Source organism: Simochromis diagramma, unplaced genomic scaffold (assembly GCF_900408965.1).
Source record: "Simochromis diagramma unplaced genomic scaffold, fSimDia1.1 OVJJ01000802.1, whole genome shotgun sequence".
NCBI classification, from domain to species: Eukaryota; Metazoa; Chordata; class Actinopteri; order Cichliformes; family Cichlidae; genus Simochromis; species Simochromis diagramma.
Genome location: NW_024387492.1, coordinates 25,309,210 through 25,328,941, shown reverse-complemented (window position 1 = coordinate 25,328,941; position 19,732 = coordinate 25,309,210). Strand labels below are relative to the sequence as shown.

Sequence of the window (19,732 nt, the reverse complement as noted above, 5' to 3'; positions counted from 1 at the left end):
ACACACACACACACACACACACGTAGAAAAATATTTAGTATACACATCCAGAAATGCATATACTATTATATATTGTACATATATTTATTAGTTTCAGATGTAGCCATTCTTGTATTTTGCTTGTTTACATTATTGTATTTTGCACAACTCTGTTGCTTGTGAAGCTCGCACACAAGAATTTCACTCACATGTGCTGTACCAATGTACCTGCACATGTGATGTGACAATAAAAGTGATTTGATTTGATTTGATTTGACTTTTGACACCTCTGGTTAGGATTTAGTGGTCAGTTTCGGACGTATTTGATTTTTGCTTGTTATTGAACAAATTCACTTCACTGCTTTTCATTATCTGACATCAATGCACATTGTTCCATTTACTGCATATTGCGCTTTATTCATGTCTCTCATTCCACCTGCATCAACATTGTAAAGTTTGTCACAAAGAGATTTATACATTTATAAATACTAATATTCTCTATTCCATTCTGTTCTGCTTTTTCATTGCCCAGATTTTAGTTAGCCTTTGTTAAATTGTCTGTTATATGTAAATAGATATGCATGTCACAAATAAAAGTGTCTTGTAAATTTTTTTTTATAAAGAATTTTCTCCCAAATCTCTTACATGCTAACTGTAACGTGTTATTTCTGCTAAAACCTGAACTTAAATGTGTATATGGTGTTTATCTGTTTTTCTCTCTGTTTTAGATGCACATATCAATTTGGAATTCTGCCTCCAAGCCAGAATTGCAGGAATGCAACACGTGTTGCAAAAGACCCTTTCACTGCCCTCTGTGCCCCACTTTCAGCTCTACTGTCAGGGCACAGATTGAGGAGCATATAAATGGACACATTAAAAATGCTTTGCTTTTCAAAGGTATGTTGGTATTAAATATACCTCATAGTTAAAGTTATAAATATGCACTTCTTTTCAGCACTTCTGCAGTCTCTCTGTTGACTTAAAAGTTGCTTTTCACATTGTACAGTTCAGTGCATTCATCAGCAAGAGAAAAAAGTGTGTTTTCATTAAATATTTTTTCCTGTTCACCACATTTTTTGACAGCTCTTGTGATCCACACCATTTTGCTTTCCTTATTGAGGATGGCTTGGATATTTTTGTTGATGTGTACAATCTGATTGTTAGATAAACCGATTGCATTCTATACAACTACATTTAAATTACATGTTGTTGTTTTTCTTTTTTTCTCTCGTATAGACAAAATGATATGCCGGTGCACTTTCACTGCCCTGTCTGCAACATGACAGTCATACAGCGTGGGGATATGGCAAGGCAATTATTGTCATGTCAGCATTCAGGACTGCTCCCCGCTGCACTCTCCGTGGAGCCCCATCTCCCTCTTGATGTCTTGTCTCCAGCATCTAAACCATTTTCTGAATCTTCGGTAGAACATTCATGTGCTCTACCCTCTGTGCTAAATGAAACTGCGGCTTGTGGAAAGTCCATGAAAATGAAATGCCCTCACTGTGGTCTTAGTCTTCTTAAAAAAAAAATTTTCAAGGCTCACACGATGAGGAGGCATTCAAACAGGTCAATAGATGTTTGCCTGGCCTGTCATCTGCAGTGTTTTTGTGTAGAGGGACTTCTTTGTTTTTCAGTTTGCAGAGGACATGGAGCTCTTTTTAAATGTGCTGACGAGCAGAGACTACAGATCAATGCGATGTTTGACACTTAATAGACAGATGAAGGCACTGGCTGTTTGTTTGTGTTTTTTATGTGTTTTTGGGTTTTTTTTCAGTGTACAGAATTCCAATTAAGCTTATTATAAAATGTTGTTCACTTGTTTTATGTCCATACTCCTAGTAAATTTTTTTTAGTGTAAATGTAACAGCATTGTTTATACTTGTAATTTCAAAGTAAAAAGCTTACAGTTGCTATTAACATTAATGTATTATCCTGTAATCAATAATATTTTTATACATTTTACGAATTAACCCTCTGGGCTCTATCCTGGCCATTTGTGGCCACTTCACTTCTTTTTTTTTTTTTTTTTTATTTTGACTACTACACTGCAGTGGACCAAAAAATGACACAGGTTTGATCTTAAGGATCGAATAGTTGTGTGTGTTTGTGCATGACATTGCAAAGCAAATATGTATTTGCAAGATAGACTGGAATAAATTATGACGCATCAAATATTACACAGGCTGCAGTGAATTTTTGTTGATACAGACTATTGAGCTTTGAGTTTCTCAGTCAAACTTAGCTTTGAAGCACATGCTAACACTTTTACTCTTGTACATTTCATAACAAGACACCATAGCCAATATATTAACAAAATATATATTAATAAAAGATTCAAAGCTGCAGCACATACAGCAACACATACTGTTAGTAAATGTGTCCTGGACTTAATGCAGCTGCAGAAAGTGCTGCTGCTGTAAGTAAGCGTAACAGCTTCCAGATCACTTATTTTTCTGGAAAGATGGTAAGAAGGACATTACTGCTCATTTCTACAATCTCCCAGATCTTGGAATACAAGCCTTTGTCCCATGAAAACCACTTCACAGTACTAAGAGTCCACTAAAACCTACAAATGAAGAGTGATCCTGGAAGAAATAGGACGCACACTAGTGAACCTCAACAATTGCAAGACAGCCTTGCCCCCGATGCTTATATGAAAAAAATAAATAAATAGGAAGATTTATGAAACCATTAGGACTTTATCACCTTTTTATCTGAAACGTTACTGGTACTATATATAACCTAACTGGCATTTAAAGAGTAAAAAAAAAGAATGTAGATAAAATGGTTTTGATGAAAAGGACTGGTGCTAATTTAAAGAGTCAAGTCGGTGAAAGTAGATAAATGTTTTAATAAATATATATTTTACAGAATTTTGTGAACATACACAAAAGTGTCCATTTTTGCTGAGAGAGAGTTTTATAGTTTTTGCTCTCCTTGAACAAAAATAATAGTGCATGATAATCAATGTGGATGTTAATCAATTAGATGTCCCAGACTCTACTATTAATAATACAGCAGTCCCTCGTTTATCGCGGGAGTTATGTTCACTACGCGAAGTAGCCAACTTTATTTTTTACAATTATTATAGATGTATTATAGATGTTTTAAGACTGTAAAACCCCTCACTACATGCTTTATACACTTTTCTCAGACATGCATGAACATTTTCACACTTTTCTCTTTTGTTTAAACACTTAAAGTTCAACCCATCATAAAAACACAAGTCCAGTATTATAAAATGAAACCGTGCAAAACGTTTCGTGGGCAGATTTATATAAATTCGACAAGCTAAACGCATTCAGTAGTGTACAGCAGTGGTCCCCAACTTTTTTTGCACCACGGACCAGTTTAATGTGAGACAATATTTTCACGGACGGGCCTTTAAGGTGTTGCAGATAAATACAACAAAATAAAATGATACAAACAAAGACAAAAACTGTGGTATTTTGTAAATATAATAATAAACGTGAATTCGGCTGTGTACTTGTGTAACTTTATGAGCAGCGTCTTGTTGCGCCAACAACATTGAGAGTAACATCCTCCTCTCTGCTTCTTGATGCTCTCTGGTCGCTATGGTAACGTGTAAATAGTTCTTTCAAAATAAGACACACGACCACAACACAGGAAAAGACCCAGGGAAACCGACTCAACGGACCGGTACTGGTCCGTGGCTCTGTTGGGGACCGCTGCTGTACAGGAGACACTGTACTAGGTTGATTGACAATGTTCCACAGCAATCAAAACGCGCAACACAATGTACTGTAATAAAAAATTAAAAAAAATAAAAAAAAATCAGCGAAACAGTCCGCAAAAGTAGAACCGCGTTATTGTGAGGGATGACTTTACAATAATTTCCAGTAGCACTGCTGATATATGAAATGGTGAGTTTTGAGGTTGTCTTCAAACAAGTGCATTGTACTAGAAAAAGGTGTTTGAAGGATTAAAAATGTAAAAAGTAATGACTAGTTTATATTTATGAAAAAACCTTTATGCAGAAAAAGTAGCAAAGAAACAAAAACATAACACATGGACACTTTTGCCACGAACAAGCTGAAGGGATGGTGATTTTTTTAATAAACCCAGAGTGTTAAAAAACACTTAGAACCAAATTTATTTATCAGCATGAATAGTAAAAAAAACCAAAATTTTGTTTTCGCTGTCAAAGTCGATTTAACTGAAGTTACGTGTTTCCGGTTAGTGTGGAGGTCACGTGTTTCCGGTTAGTTTGGAGGTCACGTGTTTCCGGTTAGTTTGGAGGTCACGTGTTTCCGGTTAGTGTGGAGGTCACGTGTTTCTGGTTACTGTGGAGGTTGCAATATGGCGCTCCCCAGTGGCTGCAGCCAGGTGCTGTTGGGGGGGGGGCTCTAAAGGATAGGATTACTGAATTGGAGACTCTGCTTCACACCCCAGATACACCCGTAGCTGGCCAGGCCCCTGTAGCCGGTACAGCCGAAGGTAGCGTAGGCCCTATAGCTGTTCCCCCCGGGAGGCCCGGAGCAGCAGGGGAAAGAGGACAACTGGGTGGCAGTGAGGAGGAAGCATAGTCTTAAACAGAAGCCCCAGGTACACCACCAACCTGTTCATGTGTGTAACCGTTTTTCCCCACTCGGCGACACACCCACCGGGGATCAAACTCTATTAATTGGCAATTCTGTTCTCAGACATGTGAAGCTAGAGACACCAGCAACCATGGCCAACTGTCTTCCAGGGGCCAGAGCAGGTGACATTGAGGGAAATTGAAAACTGCTGGCTAAGGATAAAGGTAAATTCAGTAAAATTATAATTCAGTTTGGCAGTAGTGACACCTGATTACGTCAATTGGAGGTCACTAAAATCAATATTGAATCGGTGTGTAACTTTGCCAAAACAATGTGGGACTGTGTAGTTTTCTCTGGTCCCCTCCCCAATCAGACCAGGTGTGACATGTTTAGCCGCATGTTCTTCTTAAATTGCTGTCTGTCTGAGTGGTGTCCACAAAACAATGTGGGCTTCATAGATAATTGGGAAACTTTCTCGAGGAAACCTGGTCTTGTTAGGAGAAACGGCATCCATCCCACTTTGGATGGAGCAGCTCTCATTTCTAGAAATCTGGCCAAATTTATTAAACCCCCCAAAATGTGACTATCCAGAGTTGGGACCAGGAAACAGAGCTGCAGTCTTGCACTCCTCTCTACAGCTTCTCTCCTCCTGTTATCCCCCCAAAACCCCCTAGAGACTGTGTTAAGTCCCAAACAGACAAAAAAACAAACAAACAAACTAAAAACCAGCAAAAAAAATGACCTAAACATAAAAAATAACAAAGAAAGAACAATACAGCATCCACTTCTGAACAAAAGAGTAAAACAGTGAAATGTGGATTATTAAACATTAGGTCTCTCTCTTCCAAGTGTCAGCCGGTGATCAGCTGATCACGGGGCCGGGTTTAAAAGAGAGACGCCACCCACCTGTTCGAAGCTCAGACATCGTTCTCTTCATGTCAGGAGCTCCGAAACTTTGCCGACGTCAGTCTCCGCCTGATTCAGCAACCGTGAGTGTTTTTCCCTTCGATCCTTTTTCTCATCCTGGCTCCGCTCGCTCTCCGTCTGTAACGACAGTTCCGAAGCCACGCTTCGTGCACTGATCGTTACTAGAATAACTGCGTGTCTGTTCCAACCCACCGCTAGCCTTCGCCGTGTTTTGGTCTAGCCAGCACGCCACACGGGCACGCCGAACTACTGTGTGTAATTCGCCTGATCGTGACACCAAGTCTCTGTTAGTACATGACTTAATAACTGATCAACAAATCGATTTACTCTGCCTTACAGAAACCTGGTTACAGCAGGATGATTATGTTAGTTTAAATGAATCAACACCCCCGAGTTATTCTAATCATCAGAACCCTCGAAGCACAGGCTGAGGGGGCGGTGTGGCAGCAATTTTTTTACACCAGCCTATCAATAAGCCAAAAACCCAGACAGACTTTTAATTTGTTTGAAAGCCTGATGCTTAGCCTTGTCCACCCTAGCTGTAAAACTCAAAAACCAGTCTTATTCATTATCATGTATCGTCCACCTGGGCCTTACACAGATTTCTGATTTCTCAGACCTTTTTATCTGATTTAGTGGTCAGGTCAGATAAAATAATTATTGTGGGTGATTTTAACATCCATGTAGATGCTAAAAATGACAGCCTCAACATAGCATTTAATCTGTTATTAGACTCAATTGGCTTCTCTCAAAATGTAAAAGAAGCCACCCACCACTTTAATCACACTCTAGATCTTGTTTTAACATATGGCATAGAAACTGAACATTTAGCAGTGTTTCCTGAAAACCCTCTCTTGTCTGATCATTTCCTGATAACATTTAAATTTACAATAATTGATTACACAGCAGTGGGGAGCAGACTTCATCACAGTAGATGTCTTTCTGAAAGTGCTGTAACTAAGTTTAAGAGTATAATGCACCCACTGTTATCATCTTCAATGCCCTGTACCAACACAGAGCAGAGCAGCTACCTGAACGCTGCTCAAACAGAGGTCGATTATCTTGTTAATAACTTTGCCTCCTCACTACGTATGACACTGGATACTGTGGCTCCTGTGAAAAATAAGGCCTCAAATCAGAAGTATTTAACGGTGTGGTATAATTCTCGTATCCTAAAGCAGATAACTTGTAAGCTGGAGAGGAAATGGTGTGTCAAAAATTTAGAAGATCATTTAGTGTGGAGAAATAGTTTGCTGCTTTATAAGAAAGCCCTCCGCAAAGCCAGAACATCTGACTATTCATCACTGATTGAGGGAAATGGTAAATGGACTGGTTCTTATAGCGCTTTTCTTTTTTTTATTATTATCTCTTTTTTTGAGAAAGCAATTGAACATAACAGTAGTATGGCTTTTTACACTGTCTTTGCTTTCATATTTTTTAACTTATAATTGGAAAGAAAAAAGAGAAAAGATGAGAGAAAAAAGAAAAGAAAGGGGGGGAAAAAGACTTGGGTTAGGAGGTAGCAGGGCAGGTAAGTTCACATAATACTCAGGGCTTTAATGTAAAAAAAAAAAAAAAGCATAGTTCATAAAAAATCACACCTCACAGGCTTAACATATTCTGTCCATTTAGACCATATTCTGTTGATGGTATCCCTCTGAAGTTTAAGAGAAAATGACAATTATTCCATCGTATACATCTCTTGTACAGAATGTATCCAATCTTCCATCATTGGTGGTTTAGGCTTAAGCCGTCTCCTCGTAAGAGGCTTTTTACTTGCGGCCAGTAGGATATACAAGAGTCTTCTATCATTGTAATTCAATTTATCCACTGGTGCATTACACAAAAATATGGTCTCAAAGGTTAAAGGATAAACAAATGAAAAACCATTTTGTAGATGTTCATGGATTAGAGACCAATACTGGCAAATAACTTTGCAATCTCAAAAGATATGGAAATGGTTAGCTCCATCTCCCCCACATCTCCAACGTTTGTCACCAGTTCCCCGATATCTTTGTTGAGCAGGGGTGATGAAAAATCTCATGATGCTTTTCCAGCAAAATTCACGCCAAACATTAGACCCAGTGGTAGCCCACTGTATCTTGCATGCGTGGCCCAACACTCCTCTGTAATTGGCAAATTACCTTCTTTTCTCCACATTGCTTTAATAAACACAGTGCTGTCACTTTTACACCACAGGATGCTGTTATATAAATTGGAAATAATTTTGCTTTGCACTCCAGGTTTAGTTAATAATAAAAATGTTTCTACAAATTGTAATTCGTTTAGGTTAACTTTTAAGTTTTGATTAAAATAATTTCTGACCTGTTGATATCTAAAGAAATCGTCTGAACCTAAATCATGTTTACTCCTTAAAAATTCAAAGCTTTGGAATGCCCCCTTGTGGACAAATGAATAATAATTAGTTATACATTTTGAAATCCAGTTTTTGAATCTATTATCGTACTGATTTGGAGTAAAATCTGAATCATATGCACACCATCTTAAAACCTTGGAGGCATTTTCCAAACTGCAAATTCTTATTACTTCTTTCCAAGCAGATATCATTATTTGTAGTATGGGTTTGTCTGCCATGTGTATTTTATTCTGTAATTTTATGTCCGATATTAAAGCTGTAACTGGTATTCCTTTAACTATTGTTCCTTCAACATCTTTCCATCCGGCGGTGTAATCTGGACAACAGAGACATATCAGTGGTCTTAACTGATTGTTTGAATAACTGGTCAGGCACAATAGTCCCTCTGACTCCTGCTGTGTGTTTGTTAGAAGACAGACCCCATGGCGCTCTAGTTACAGCTTCCAGTTTATATTGTTCTATTTTGTTTTTTTTACTTTAAAACACCAGAAATCAGCTCTGACCCCAAACATGAAAGAAAGGACAGATGTCTGGTGGAGATTCTACCTTATAAATCAATGTTGCACGGACTCAAGGACTGCAGGGGAGAAAAGGAGGTTGGTCAGAGCGCATGGGACCTTCTCTGGACCAGCACTAGATAATCCTTCATATGGTAAATCAGATGATGCATTAAAGGACATTTTACTATTGTGGACTAGATTTCCCCTCATCCTTATTTTAATTGCTTTGTTCCTCTGTCACAGCAAAACATATTAAGTCAGATTCTGTCAGTAACCTTGTGCCAGCTTTATTTATGTTTTCTTTAATTCTAACAATTTTTCCAATTGAAAACCAAATCAATGAAAACAAAACAAAGAAACATAGAAAAATAGGGTTTCCGTTTATTTAACCCCCCAAAATCATATTTGCAAACGTAATAAATGTTGAGCTTATAAAAAAGGTCAAAGAAACAAAACTGAACTGAACTGAACTCAAGCAAAGAACTGCAAACTTAACAATCCAAATGACTGCCCAAACAAACATAACTGACCTCAACATGAAATGACATACAAGGGTATATATAATGGCTGATCAGACCACTATGACACATGAGGGGTAACTAAACAAAACACAATTGTAAACAACCAACAATGCAGTATAGTCTGGTTTGTTAATAAACTAAACACCAAAGAAGGAAATCAAAACTACTAAACCCTAAACTCAAACATTTAATTAAGTAGAAATACTGTTTTTAATTAAAGAAAACACACATTCTCTCCCTTCAGCAGGGAAGGGTGGTACGGTCCAATTATCCCTCTTTGTATTTAAGGGCTTTAAACTCTGGCAACTCCCCAGATCATGGTAGGTATGAAGTAAAAGAAACAACTGTGTTATTGTGTTCAAACAAAGAAATGAAAATACACAACAGTTACTGACTTTAGAGTGTGGCCATGGGTTTGGCCATCACAGTGGGTTTGGTTCCAGCTTTAGCTTCATGTTGCTGCTCACCTGCTTTGTACCAGAACAGTTTACATGTCTCAGGTGGATGTTGTTGCCCCGACATGATTAACATATCTTGGCTGTGCGTCATCAGGTTTACTTCCTGTTATCTTTGCTGTTTGATTGGTTTGCTTGTTTTATTTTACACTCAGTTGTGTAAAATGTAACCTGATTACTTAATGCACAGTTACTGAAACTTCAGCTTGTTTATTAACAACAAAAAGTCTCAAATTTCCTGCAGTTTAGAAACACTGAAGTGATTTTGCTTTAAATCCATTTGAAGCTACTGACAGTAACCAGCCTGCGTCCTTCAGACCGCTCATGATTAATGTTGACATGCACGCTGTGGACCGACTTTATTACTGCAGGTAAAGCTGGTCTGACTGGTCGTGCCCATTTCTGAAGAAGCTACAAGGTGATGTGGATGCACAACAGTTAAATCTGTCAGCGCGCTGGCTATAGAAGAGAAGAAGATGTAAAGTTCCGTATTAGGTCAGACATTTAGATATCTCAGAGATGAAATCTCACACCAAAATCAAAATTGGTGTGTTTCTAACTCACCTCACTACAGAGCCTAAACACCCCAATAATAGTTTAACAATAATAAAAACTGTAAAATGTTAATTCAATTCAATTTTATTTATATAGCGCCAAATCACAACAAAAGTCGCCTCAAGGCGCTTCATAGATACAGAGAAAAACCCAACAATCATATGACCCCCTATGAGCAAGCACTTTGGCAACAGTGGGAAGGAAAAACTCCCTTTTAACAGGAAGAAACCTCCGGCAGAACCAGGCTCAGGGAGGGGCGGCCATCTGCTGCGACCGGTTGGGGTGAGAGAAGGAAGACAGGATAAAAGACATGCTGTGGAAGAGAGACAGAGGTTAATAACAGATATGATTCAATGCAGAGAGGTCTGTTAATACATAGTGAGTGAGAAAGGTGACTAGAAAGGGAAAAACTCAATGCATCATGGGAATCCCCCAGCAGCCTATGTCTATTGCAGCATAACTAAGGGAGGATTCAGGGTCACCTGGTCCAGCCCTAACTATATGTAAAGCACCATGATGCTTTACATATAGTTGCATCATGGTGCAACTATGATGTAAAGCACCACACCCACCCCGTGATCTGGCTTGTTAGCTCTCATGTGTCCAAATGGTACCTGAGAGCTAACAAACTAAACTCATCCAGACAAAGAGCTGAAAGTGATAAACAGTATTCTGGCATCAGTGTTCTTGTTTTCCAGATGAGTCAGAGTGAGGTAAAGCATGGTGGAGACAGCATCCTCTGTAGGCCACTTAGTTCTGCCCGCAACTGCAGTAGGTCCAGATTATCAGAGGGAATAGAATAGTCCTTTATTATAATTGTTCATGTACAATGAAATTGTGGAGGGATGACTTCATGTGGTTCACGAGGTAGTCAAAGCTTTTGGAAAGAAAAGCAACTGGACCCCTGCTGTGGGTCATTGGCAGCAGAGGTCAGGTGGTACCATTATGAGACCCTGCGTCACCCTATTATGTGATCTATTATGATCCCTATTATGTGATCTACCCCTGGGTCAGGGTTAGCTCAGGAGGTAGAGCAGGTCACCTACTGATTGAAAGGTTGGTGGTTCAATCCTTGGCTCCTCCAGTCTGCATGTCAAGTATCCTTGGGCAAGATACAAACCCCAAGTTGCTTTCCGATGCATCCATCGGAGTATGAATGTAGTTAGATAAAGTGCTTGTGAGAATGGGTGTGATTGGATGAATGTGGCATGTTGTATAGAGCGCTTTGTATGGGCTCAAAATGTGGTCATAAATATTTTGTACTTGTAAATCAGTTTCGTATGTGTAAAATGAATTTGTGTGTGCGTAAAAAAAAGATTTGTGTGTGGACTTAGTCAAAAAAAAACCCTGCAAGTTACAAGTACGAATTTTGACCCTATTTTTCTTCCTTTCATCTGATTGGTCAATGTCATGTCAATCACAAATGTAACAATCCAATCAGAGAACAGATGGGTTTGGCTGTCGGAGGGGCGCTTTTTTTTTTTGAACTGCGGGTCCTTGAAGGTGTGAGATTCTGTTATCATATGTTATCTTATATCTGTAGTTAAAGTAGTTGAATTATGTTAACTGCTGTAGGTCATATAATATCCTTTAGTCTAGATTGTGTGCTGTGTATGTAGCTTAGTTTCCATTATATTTTTGGGTTAAAAGCATGTGACCATTTTTGGATTTGTTAGACAGGTGTGCATTACCCTGTACCCTTGATCTGCTGTGAATGTGTTACACTGTTTCTTGACATTTCATACTGCTGAATCATGAAGAGAATGTTGTGTGCAGAGGACCTTGTGCCGATAATAGAGACAGACCACATTCCATACCCCCACCTTTACAGAGAGCAGAAAGACAGGGAGCCGAGGTCATAACTTAGGCGCCGTAACAGAGAAAGAATGTGAATGTTTAGGCTTTTACGACTAGGTGGGGGCCACTAGAGGCTATAAGAAGCTGAGTAACCCGTCACCATTTTGAGATTTGCTGTGACCCTCTTCATGCATGTCTCCCCATCATGATGGCTTATGCTCATAAATGTTGAATTGTATGGAAATAAATGATTGTTGATTGAGCATTTATACACCGAGTACTGTCCTTCCTTCAGCCCAAAGATTAAAAGAATTGGGAGATTTTAACAAAGGGTAATACAGTTTGAAGCTGGAGGATCTCTATATAAATATCCGATAGCAGCTAGGTCCCCTAACTTTCAGTAGCTGTTGAAAGGATAAAGTTGTGGTATATCAGTGGTTAGAAATACCATTATTACTTTAGGATTAGTTTAACACAAAGTCAGGGCTGACCCGGGATGATCATTGATGATCATTGCCGGCCGTAACTCACATAGTGTGTCATATATTGCTGCATTTGTTGTTGTGTGCGTCACAGTGCGCAGCATAAAAGTCCTTTCACATCGGACGCAGGATGTGCTGCTAATGCTAACTGCTAACTAAAAGCAAAGGATCCAGAATTTGTTGTGCTGGCTGCTGGGCTCTGTGGGTTTTTGCAGCAGCTCTACCTGTACTAGATGCACCTGCTCCTTGTCGTTTCTATCTCTGACTTTATGTCCTCTACAAAAGTTTCTGTTTTTTTTTTTTTTTTTGCTAGTTCTTCAGATGTTCAATAAAAACATCTATGCTAATTCATAACGAAGAAAGCTTTGTGATGAAGACTGTCATTTCCAAAACACTGCCCGCCCCCACCCCACGGTCCGCAGTGCTGTTGAAAAGGCTGTGGAAGTCCCTGTATTAAACACGTAGACCTATGACACAAAAATCACCAAACTTGGACGACCACAGACTGTTTTCCTTCGTGGTGATGAAGGAAAACGCTGGGTTGGCATGTAAAAGGGCATTTATTCCCTTCAAAGACCTGCAGTTCAAAAAAGCGCCCCTCCGACAGCCAAACCCATCTGTTCTCTGATTGGATTGTTACATTTGTGATTGACATGACATTGAGCAATCCGATGAAAGGAAGAAAAATAGGGTCAAAATTCGTACTTGTATCTTGCAGGGTTTTTTTTGGCTAAGTCCACATACAAATCTTTTTTACGCACACAAATTTTTTTTTTTTTTTACACATACAAATCCTGATTTACAAGTACAAAATATTTAGGACCACATTTTGAGCCCATAGCTTTGAGTACTCCGAGAGAATAGAAAAGCGCTATATAAGAATCAGTCCATTTACCTAATGCTGATTGCAGCCTGTGAGTGGGCACTGTTGAGTAAACACTGCGTTGTTAAGTTTGTGGGATGAACCAGTTTGTTTCTGAGTGTGTGGCTGGGTCTAAAGTACACTGGGATGTCATGCTTGGAAAAGACTCTGCTGAGTTTCTCTGATAAACCTACTACATTAGGGATGATGAAGTTATCTTTCTGTTTGTCCCTTGTTGGTGTCTGACCTTGTTTACTGTGCATCTTTGCTGATTTGTTGAAAGTCCAGCTGGGATAACCACATGTTTTATACACCTAGTGCTGGCCAGCTAACATGTGTGCACTTCAGAGAAAGAGACAGAGCAGGATGTGCTGAGATTGTTCAGGAGCCACACTGAACTCCTGCTGATGTTCTACCAGTCTGCAAACACCAGCATTTTCATCAGCGCAGTGGTTTGCTTTGTGCTCTGTGTTTGCATGGAGCTGGAACCTCTTACATCAGCAGCAGAGAAAATAACGCTCAAAGTTCCTGTATTTGTCATTGTACAATCTTAAAAATGGCTGAAGTAACAGTAGTAATAAAGAAAATGAGCGTGGTGACTTGTATTTTTAATGTCCTGCATTGTCTGAGGTACAGATATCGCTTAGGTCAGTATGTGTTTGGTATTGTCTCTGCAGAGCTGCCCCTGTAGGTCAGGACACTCTCAATCGGGCAGTGATGAAATGACACTCAGTACAGATCCCTGTGGGGATCTTGATTGACTGTGATTGGGTGGTTAGAAAGTCCTGTGTCCAGAGGGAGATGTGGAGGAGGCCACAGGCCATAAAACCATAAAGAATCTTGTGCTGTGAATCGTATGTTTGCCTATGTGGTACCCACCCCTTGACCTACGCTTAATCTGTCTAAACACTGACTGAATTCAAACCCTGTGTTCCTTTTAAGTGGAGGAGGCAGCGATACACTTCCTGTACCTAGCGGCTCTGATGTATTTCAGAGAATCCAACGCCACGGGGTGAACAAGCTTTAAAGCTTCTGAGGAGCAGACACGCCTCCGTGGCTCTCTTACTGCAATGTGACCTCTGACCTCTACAGTGTGACAACCAAACCCTCACTAATAAACATTTATCTGAGGACAAGCAGGTTAAGACTCAGTGACTGCAGAGGTCACGTGTGGGTTGTCAGGCAGCGCCGCCTGAACTGACCCCTCTGCTCCCATGCTGTCAGGAGGAACATTTCCTGCTCTGAATTCTTCGGCTCATCCCTGGTTTCTGTCTGGCAGGTCTGACTGCTCTGATCCTTTTCCGTGGAAACTTTGTTCTAGGCAATCAGGTGACGCTCTGATTCCTGAGAACTGCACTGAAAACACAAACAAACCAAACATGTAGAAAATGTTTGTGATGATGTGTATCTACAGGGGGAGGAGAATCTGTCACTAATCACTGTGTTGGCCCTTGAAGGAGATTTTAGAAAAAAGAAACTATTCTGATCACCTTTTTTCCGCAACAATATCAGAGCATCAGCTTACAGAAATGTATTAAACATACATTTGTACACACTTATGAAGCCTGATACACAACACCACTTTCAAAAAAGAGAAGCTGCTCTGTGACATATAAATACAAACAGGATCTCAAAAACTCATATTTTATCTCAGTAGAACTTAGAAAAGAGATTTAAACAGAGTCAGCTGTAAAACAGGACAGGTCCACGGCTCCTCTTGTCTAACATCAGTCTGTGGGGACCAGTGAGCTGAGGACTTTAACAGAGGAACGATGCCTTGTTCTGGGCTGATGGAGGATTCCAGCTGCTAAGCAGTTCTGGCTCTGCTTCATCCTTTTTGGGGTTTCATGATGCTCCAGATGTTCTCAGCGCTGTTTCTCCATTGTGGTCACATGTGGCTTCTTCTCTGCGTGATGGAGCTGTAACCTCACGCGTGGATGGCACGCCGAGCTGCTTGCAGACTTTTTTGAGATGCTGCCATGAAATTCAAAATAACCTCATTATTTTCTAAAATTAGATTATTTGCTTAGTTTAAACATTTAATGAATTTTTCATGAGTTTATGAAATTTGCAAATTGTATATCCTTTTGTTTGTTTTTTTTTTTTTTTTTTTTTTTTTTTTTTACACTTTAAGCAGCATCCCAGCTTTTCTGGAGCTGGCTTTGTGCGTGAGGAATCTCTGATCTGCCAGCTTCTGAAGCCACAGATTTAAAAACCAGAAGTGAAAAGGTTCCTGAGATTTTGTGAGCAAAAGGCTGAGTGAGAATGAAAACTGAAAAACGAAAGGCTGTTGTCAAAGTAGCAGATTGAGATTAACCTGATTTGTTCCACAGAAGTTATGCAATGTATGTAGAGCCATGATTTCCTGATCAGTACCCTGATAACCTGCATCTGAGCGCGTGACATGATGGTGGATTTATTTATATAACAGCAAACCCCCCCCCCAAAACAAACCAAGGTGAAACAACAACATTCATTTTACTCAAGCATTTTACAAACAGCAGAGACGGGGAGATGATGTTCATTATGGCGCCTTTGAAGACCCTCAAGGTCACCAAACAAACAACAAAACATAAAAACATAAGGAAACATAAGCAAAATAAAAAACAAATATGAAAGCTAAAAAAGGTAAAAATAGACTAAAACAGAATGCAATTCTGAATAGATGGGTTTTAAGGAGCGATTTAAAAGTGGAGAGAGAGTTTGTAGTTTGGAGATCTGGTGCAAGTGCATCCAAAGTCTCAGGGCAGAACAACTAAAGGCTCTGAATCCCATGGTAGTCAGGTGAGCAGGGGGAACAGACAGAAGGGAAGCTGAAGAAGAGCGGAGTGTACAAGGGGGTGAGTACGTATAGATAAAATCAGATAAATATGGGGAGTGAGGTTATGAAGTGCCTTGAAAGTAATAAGCAGAAACTGGAAGCCAATGGAGCTGTTTAAGATCTATGTTCAGTAGATCTAATTCTGGATATAAAGCAATGAGTTGTATTTTGAACTAACTGCAGTTAATGTTGAAATTTATGAGGTACACCATAGAGAAGAGAATTACAGTAATCTAAACACGATGTGACAAGAGCATTGACAAGTATGGTGGTACTGTTTGGAGCCAGTGAAGGACAAAAGTGGTTAATATTACAATGATGAAAATATTATTACTATGTGCTTTTAGGGAAAGGGTGTCGAGGATGACTCCAAGACTCTTAACCTCTTAAGCCCCAATGCCCAGGACAGAGCCTTGGAGTACGCCGGAGTTAACTGGAGTAGATAGTGAACTGTGAGTGAGTAATTGAACAAACTGTGAACGGCCAGAGAGATACGAGGTAAACCAGGCGAGTGCTGTACAACTGATGCCAATAGATGTTAGTCTATGAAGAAAGATGTGGTGGGTGATAGTATCAAAAGCTTCTGTAAGGTCAAGAAGAATAAGAATAGTGATGATAGAGATAGATGATAGAGTCAGCTGCAGCAGAAGATCATTAGAGATTTTTACTAGATTCTGTACCATGAAATGAGCAGAAGCCATACTGAAACTGTTCGTACAAGTTATTTCCAGCATGGTGTCTGTGAACCTGTGCAGCTACTATCTTTTCGAGAATTTTGGCTAGTAAAAGTACATTTGAAAGTGGCCTGAAATTATTTAAATTGGAAGTGTCACAGCTGAAGTTACAGGCATTCAGAATTTAAAGGGAAAAGGGACATTTCCAAGACTTGATTACGCACAGGAAAAAATGCCCAGTGTACCTACGTGTAGGGGTATTCTTATTAAAATATTCAAAATACAAACATTTTTAGGTGTGTAAATAAAGTTAAAATATTTCTGTTCAATACCAAAGAAATTTCAGCTGACAGATGGTGCAAAAAATGTGCCACATGCCAAAACGCTGGCTATTCATTAACAGTGCTGTAATCTTTCACTGCTTCACTCCAGAAGCATAAATCTTTGCACAGATAATGTTCATATGTGGATTACTGGTTTTCTGGAGTTAAATGTCTACTGAAGCACATTTTCAGAATGGTTATATGCAATAAAATCCAAAAATAAATTACACTCTCAAGTGTTAGCTTTATTTATACCAAGATTGTTTATACAGAGTGTGTAATTGCAGAGAAAAACTCTTGAACATAGTATTTTCGAGCAGGAAGCTCAGAAAGCCCTTTGGTGCTTAAAGATGCTCTCTACGGAGAAGAGAGAAATCTATTTTGGAAGATCAGCCTCTGACTGGCCAGTCGTCACACAGAAAAGTGATTTTCTTCTTTCTTTTTCATAGCATATACACCCATAAATGTCTGTATGCACTCATTCAGTGTCTCCTGCGCGAAGTAAGTCTTGTTTTTCTGCTGGTAACAATTAGCGGCGGATTGCAGGAGCTCCAGCATGAGATGTCGTGTGGTCACATTTATGAAGTGCTGTTTTCAGTGACCTGCTCTCTGACTTGTTTTGATTTCTCTTACATTGGAGAAACCAAACAGCCACTTCACAAGCGCATGGCACAACATAGAAGAGCCACCTCCACAGGACAAGACTCAGCAGTCCATCTGCATCTTAAGGATAAAGGACACTCTCTTCCGAGGATGCCAATGTTCACATTTTGGACAGAGAGGACAGATGGTTTGAAAGAGGAGTGAAAGAAGCCATCTATGTCCACTGTGAGCGACCATCTTTGAACAGAGGCGGTGGTTTACGACACCAACTCTCTGCCATCTATAATCCAGTTTTGAGATCCCTTCCCAGACGCCTTAACGCCCACTCACATCCTGGGCCATCTGATCTCAGGAATTCGCATGATAAGGTGGGGCCAGGTTTCACAATGAACTCACCCGAAACTCTGGCTGATTGGGACCCACACCCAGTTTCACACCTTGGCTCAGGCGATTAGAGGATCATCAGGGGGTCCTTTTGTCCCTCTGTGGGGGGTTACTCCCACTAGGTTTATATCTGGGACTCTCCACCATTTGACCTTAGAACTGAAGAAGCTTCTCGGATGAGAGGTGAAACGTCTTCAAGTAACTTAAAGAAGTCCAGACGCTTTTCTTTGCAAGCTCCTTTGACTACGATGACCTGGATGACTGAGAACCTTCACAGACATTTTGATTTCTCTCCTGTTCTTCTGACTGTGCGTTTGCACTGATTAAAAAATACTTGTTGAGCAGCAGTCAGCTTGTATGTGATGCACATGTGTACTAATGTGTGTTTTTGGCATTTATGAGCAGTCTGTAGGTGAGGGTGAGAGAGTCTCACCTGTGCGTGGATTCAGAGGGCAAGCATCCCAAATATCATCCAAAGTGGGCATGTTGGGTTGAGGGGTGGCTGTGGATGTGAGGCAGATAAAGAGCTTAAAGTGACTTGCAGTCTAAAGCTCTTTGATTGGTCAGTGAGAGTAGAACCCTGAAGCCCTCAAGCCCATTTGTGCTCCGGTTATGTGTTTCTTGGTATTTATGGTCAGTCTCAGAGTCTTAGGACCATTTTCCTCTCAGATGAACTGGATGCTGCATTTGCTACATCAAACTGTTTGAACAAATCAGGAAAACAGCAAAGACAAAAAAGTTTGAATTTGATTGATGGCATTATTTTTCTTCTTCCATGTTTGGATCCTTCTGTTTGCACTTACTGTGCAGTCAGTCAGGGGGCTTCTCCAGGCTGGAGTTACTGATAGTAACCATTGAAATAACTATAGCCACAACGCAGTGTGTGAACAGTGTCTGTCAGTGTAAGTCTATCAGGTGTGAGGTCTGAACACTCAAGCTTGGACAAATGCCACTGAAAAACACCTCAGTCAGTTTCTCCTCAGACTGCAGGAGGAAAATCATTCCTGAACAGGTTACAGCCTGCCCTGATCCAAACTACACAAGGTTTGGAGCTGACCTCACCTGCATGTTAAACACAAGTAGGCTGATGGTCTGATACTACAGAGAAAACTATTACAGCAATGAAAATGAGTCATTTAATTGGCCTGAACACCTTAATAACCCAGCACATGGGGCGGCAGCGTGAAATGCTAAATTTAAAGTGTCCGAATGATTTCTGTGTTTCAGCCTAGACTCACTTTGACAAGACTGACAGGAGGAACAATCTCCGCCCTCTGCACAGGGTGACTTATATGAGGCGCCCCGCCTCATATAAGTCACCCTGTTTCCACTGAGATCTGTGGTGATTTATGTAATAGTTTTCATTGTTGTTGTTTTTTTGTTTCTTTCAAAGAGTTGACAGCGATGAACGAACATCAGACACAATCAGAAGCTGAGAAGTGAAGTTGCTGTTTTTTTTTTTTTTTTTTTTTTTTTTTTTTTCTCTCTACAGGTGACAATGAGCAGAAAGGTAGGGACGGCTCTCCTGTGTGTGTGTGTGTGTGTGTGTGTGTGTGTGTGTGTGTGTGTGTGTGTGTGTGTGTGTGTGTGTGTGTGTGAATTCGGTCTTTGTGGTAAATCTTAATACCAGCTCATTAAACCATTAAATATAATGAAATTACTTTGAAATGCAATGAGAAAAAGCTTCAGATTTTTGTGTAACTCTCACAGAAACTTGAACCTGAAGCCTGTGAAACAAAAATGTATTTATTTCTACTGAAACACAGAAAATAAAACTGTGGTTAGGACTTATTCTTTTATACAAACAGAATATATTTCAAGTTACACAGAGCTCAAACTGACTAAGATAAGAAAAGGTTACTGAAACCTTACTGAGGCCCACACGAGTGTCTGAGTGTTTGTGGGTGAGATACTGAACTTGAAATCTT

General features: G+C 39.9%; 1 protein-coding gene and 1 long non-coding RNA gene across 4 annotated transcripts in view; both read left to right on the top strand.

Annotated features, from left to right (window-relative positions):
• The first annotated feature begins 210 nt into the window (after positions 1-210).
• Positions 211-2,159, top strand: LOC120724839. Its single transcript, XR_005694012.1, has 2 exons — positions 211-876; positions 1,216-2,159. It is a non-coding gene; the product is annotated as an uncharacterized LOC120724839 (long non-coding RNA).
• A 3,223-nt stretch (positions 2,160-5,382) lies between these two features.
• LOC120724828 (NACHT, LRR and PYD domains-containing protein 3-like) overlaps positions 5,383-19,732 on the top strand; it is a 35,822-nt gene continuing 21,472 nt past the window's right edge. The window contains exons 1-2 of one of the 3 annotated variants that reach the window (XM_040017276.1): positions 5,495-5,512; positions 19,198-19,314. In XM_040017276.1, the coding sequence (XP_039873210.1) occupies positions 19,303-19,314 (12 nt within the window). In that variant the 5' untranslated portion in view covers positions 5,495-5,512; positions 19,198-19,302. Of the gene's footprint in view, positions 5,513-18,009; positions 19,315-19,732 lie in introns of those variants that run through there. The other 2 variants (XM_040017274.1, XM_040017275.1) reach the window with 2 other exon arrangements.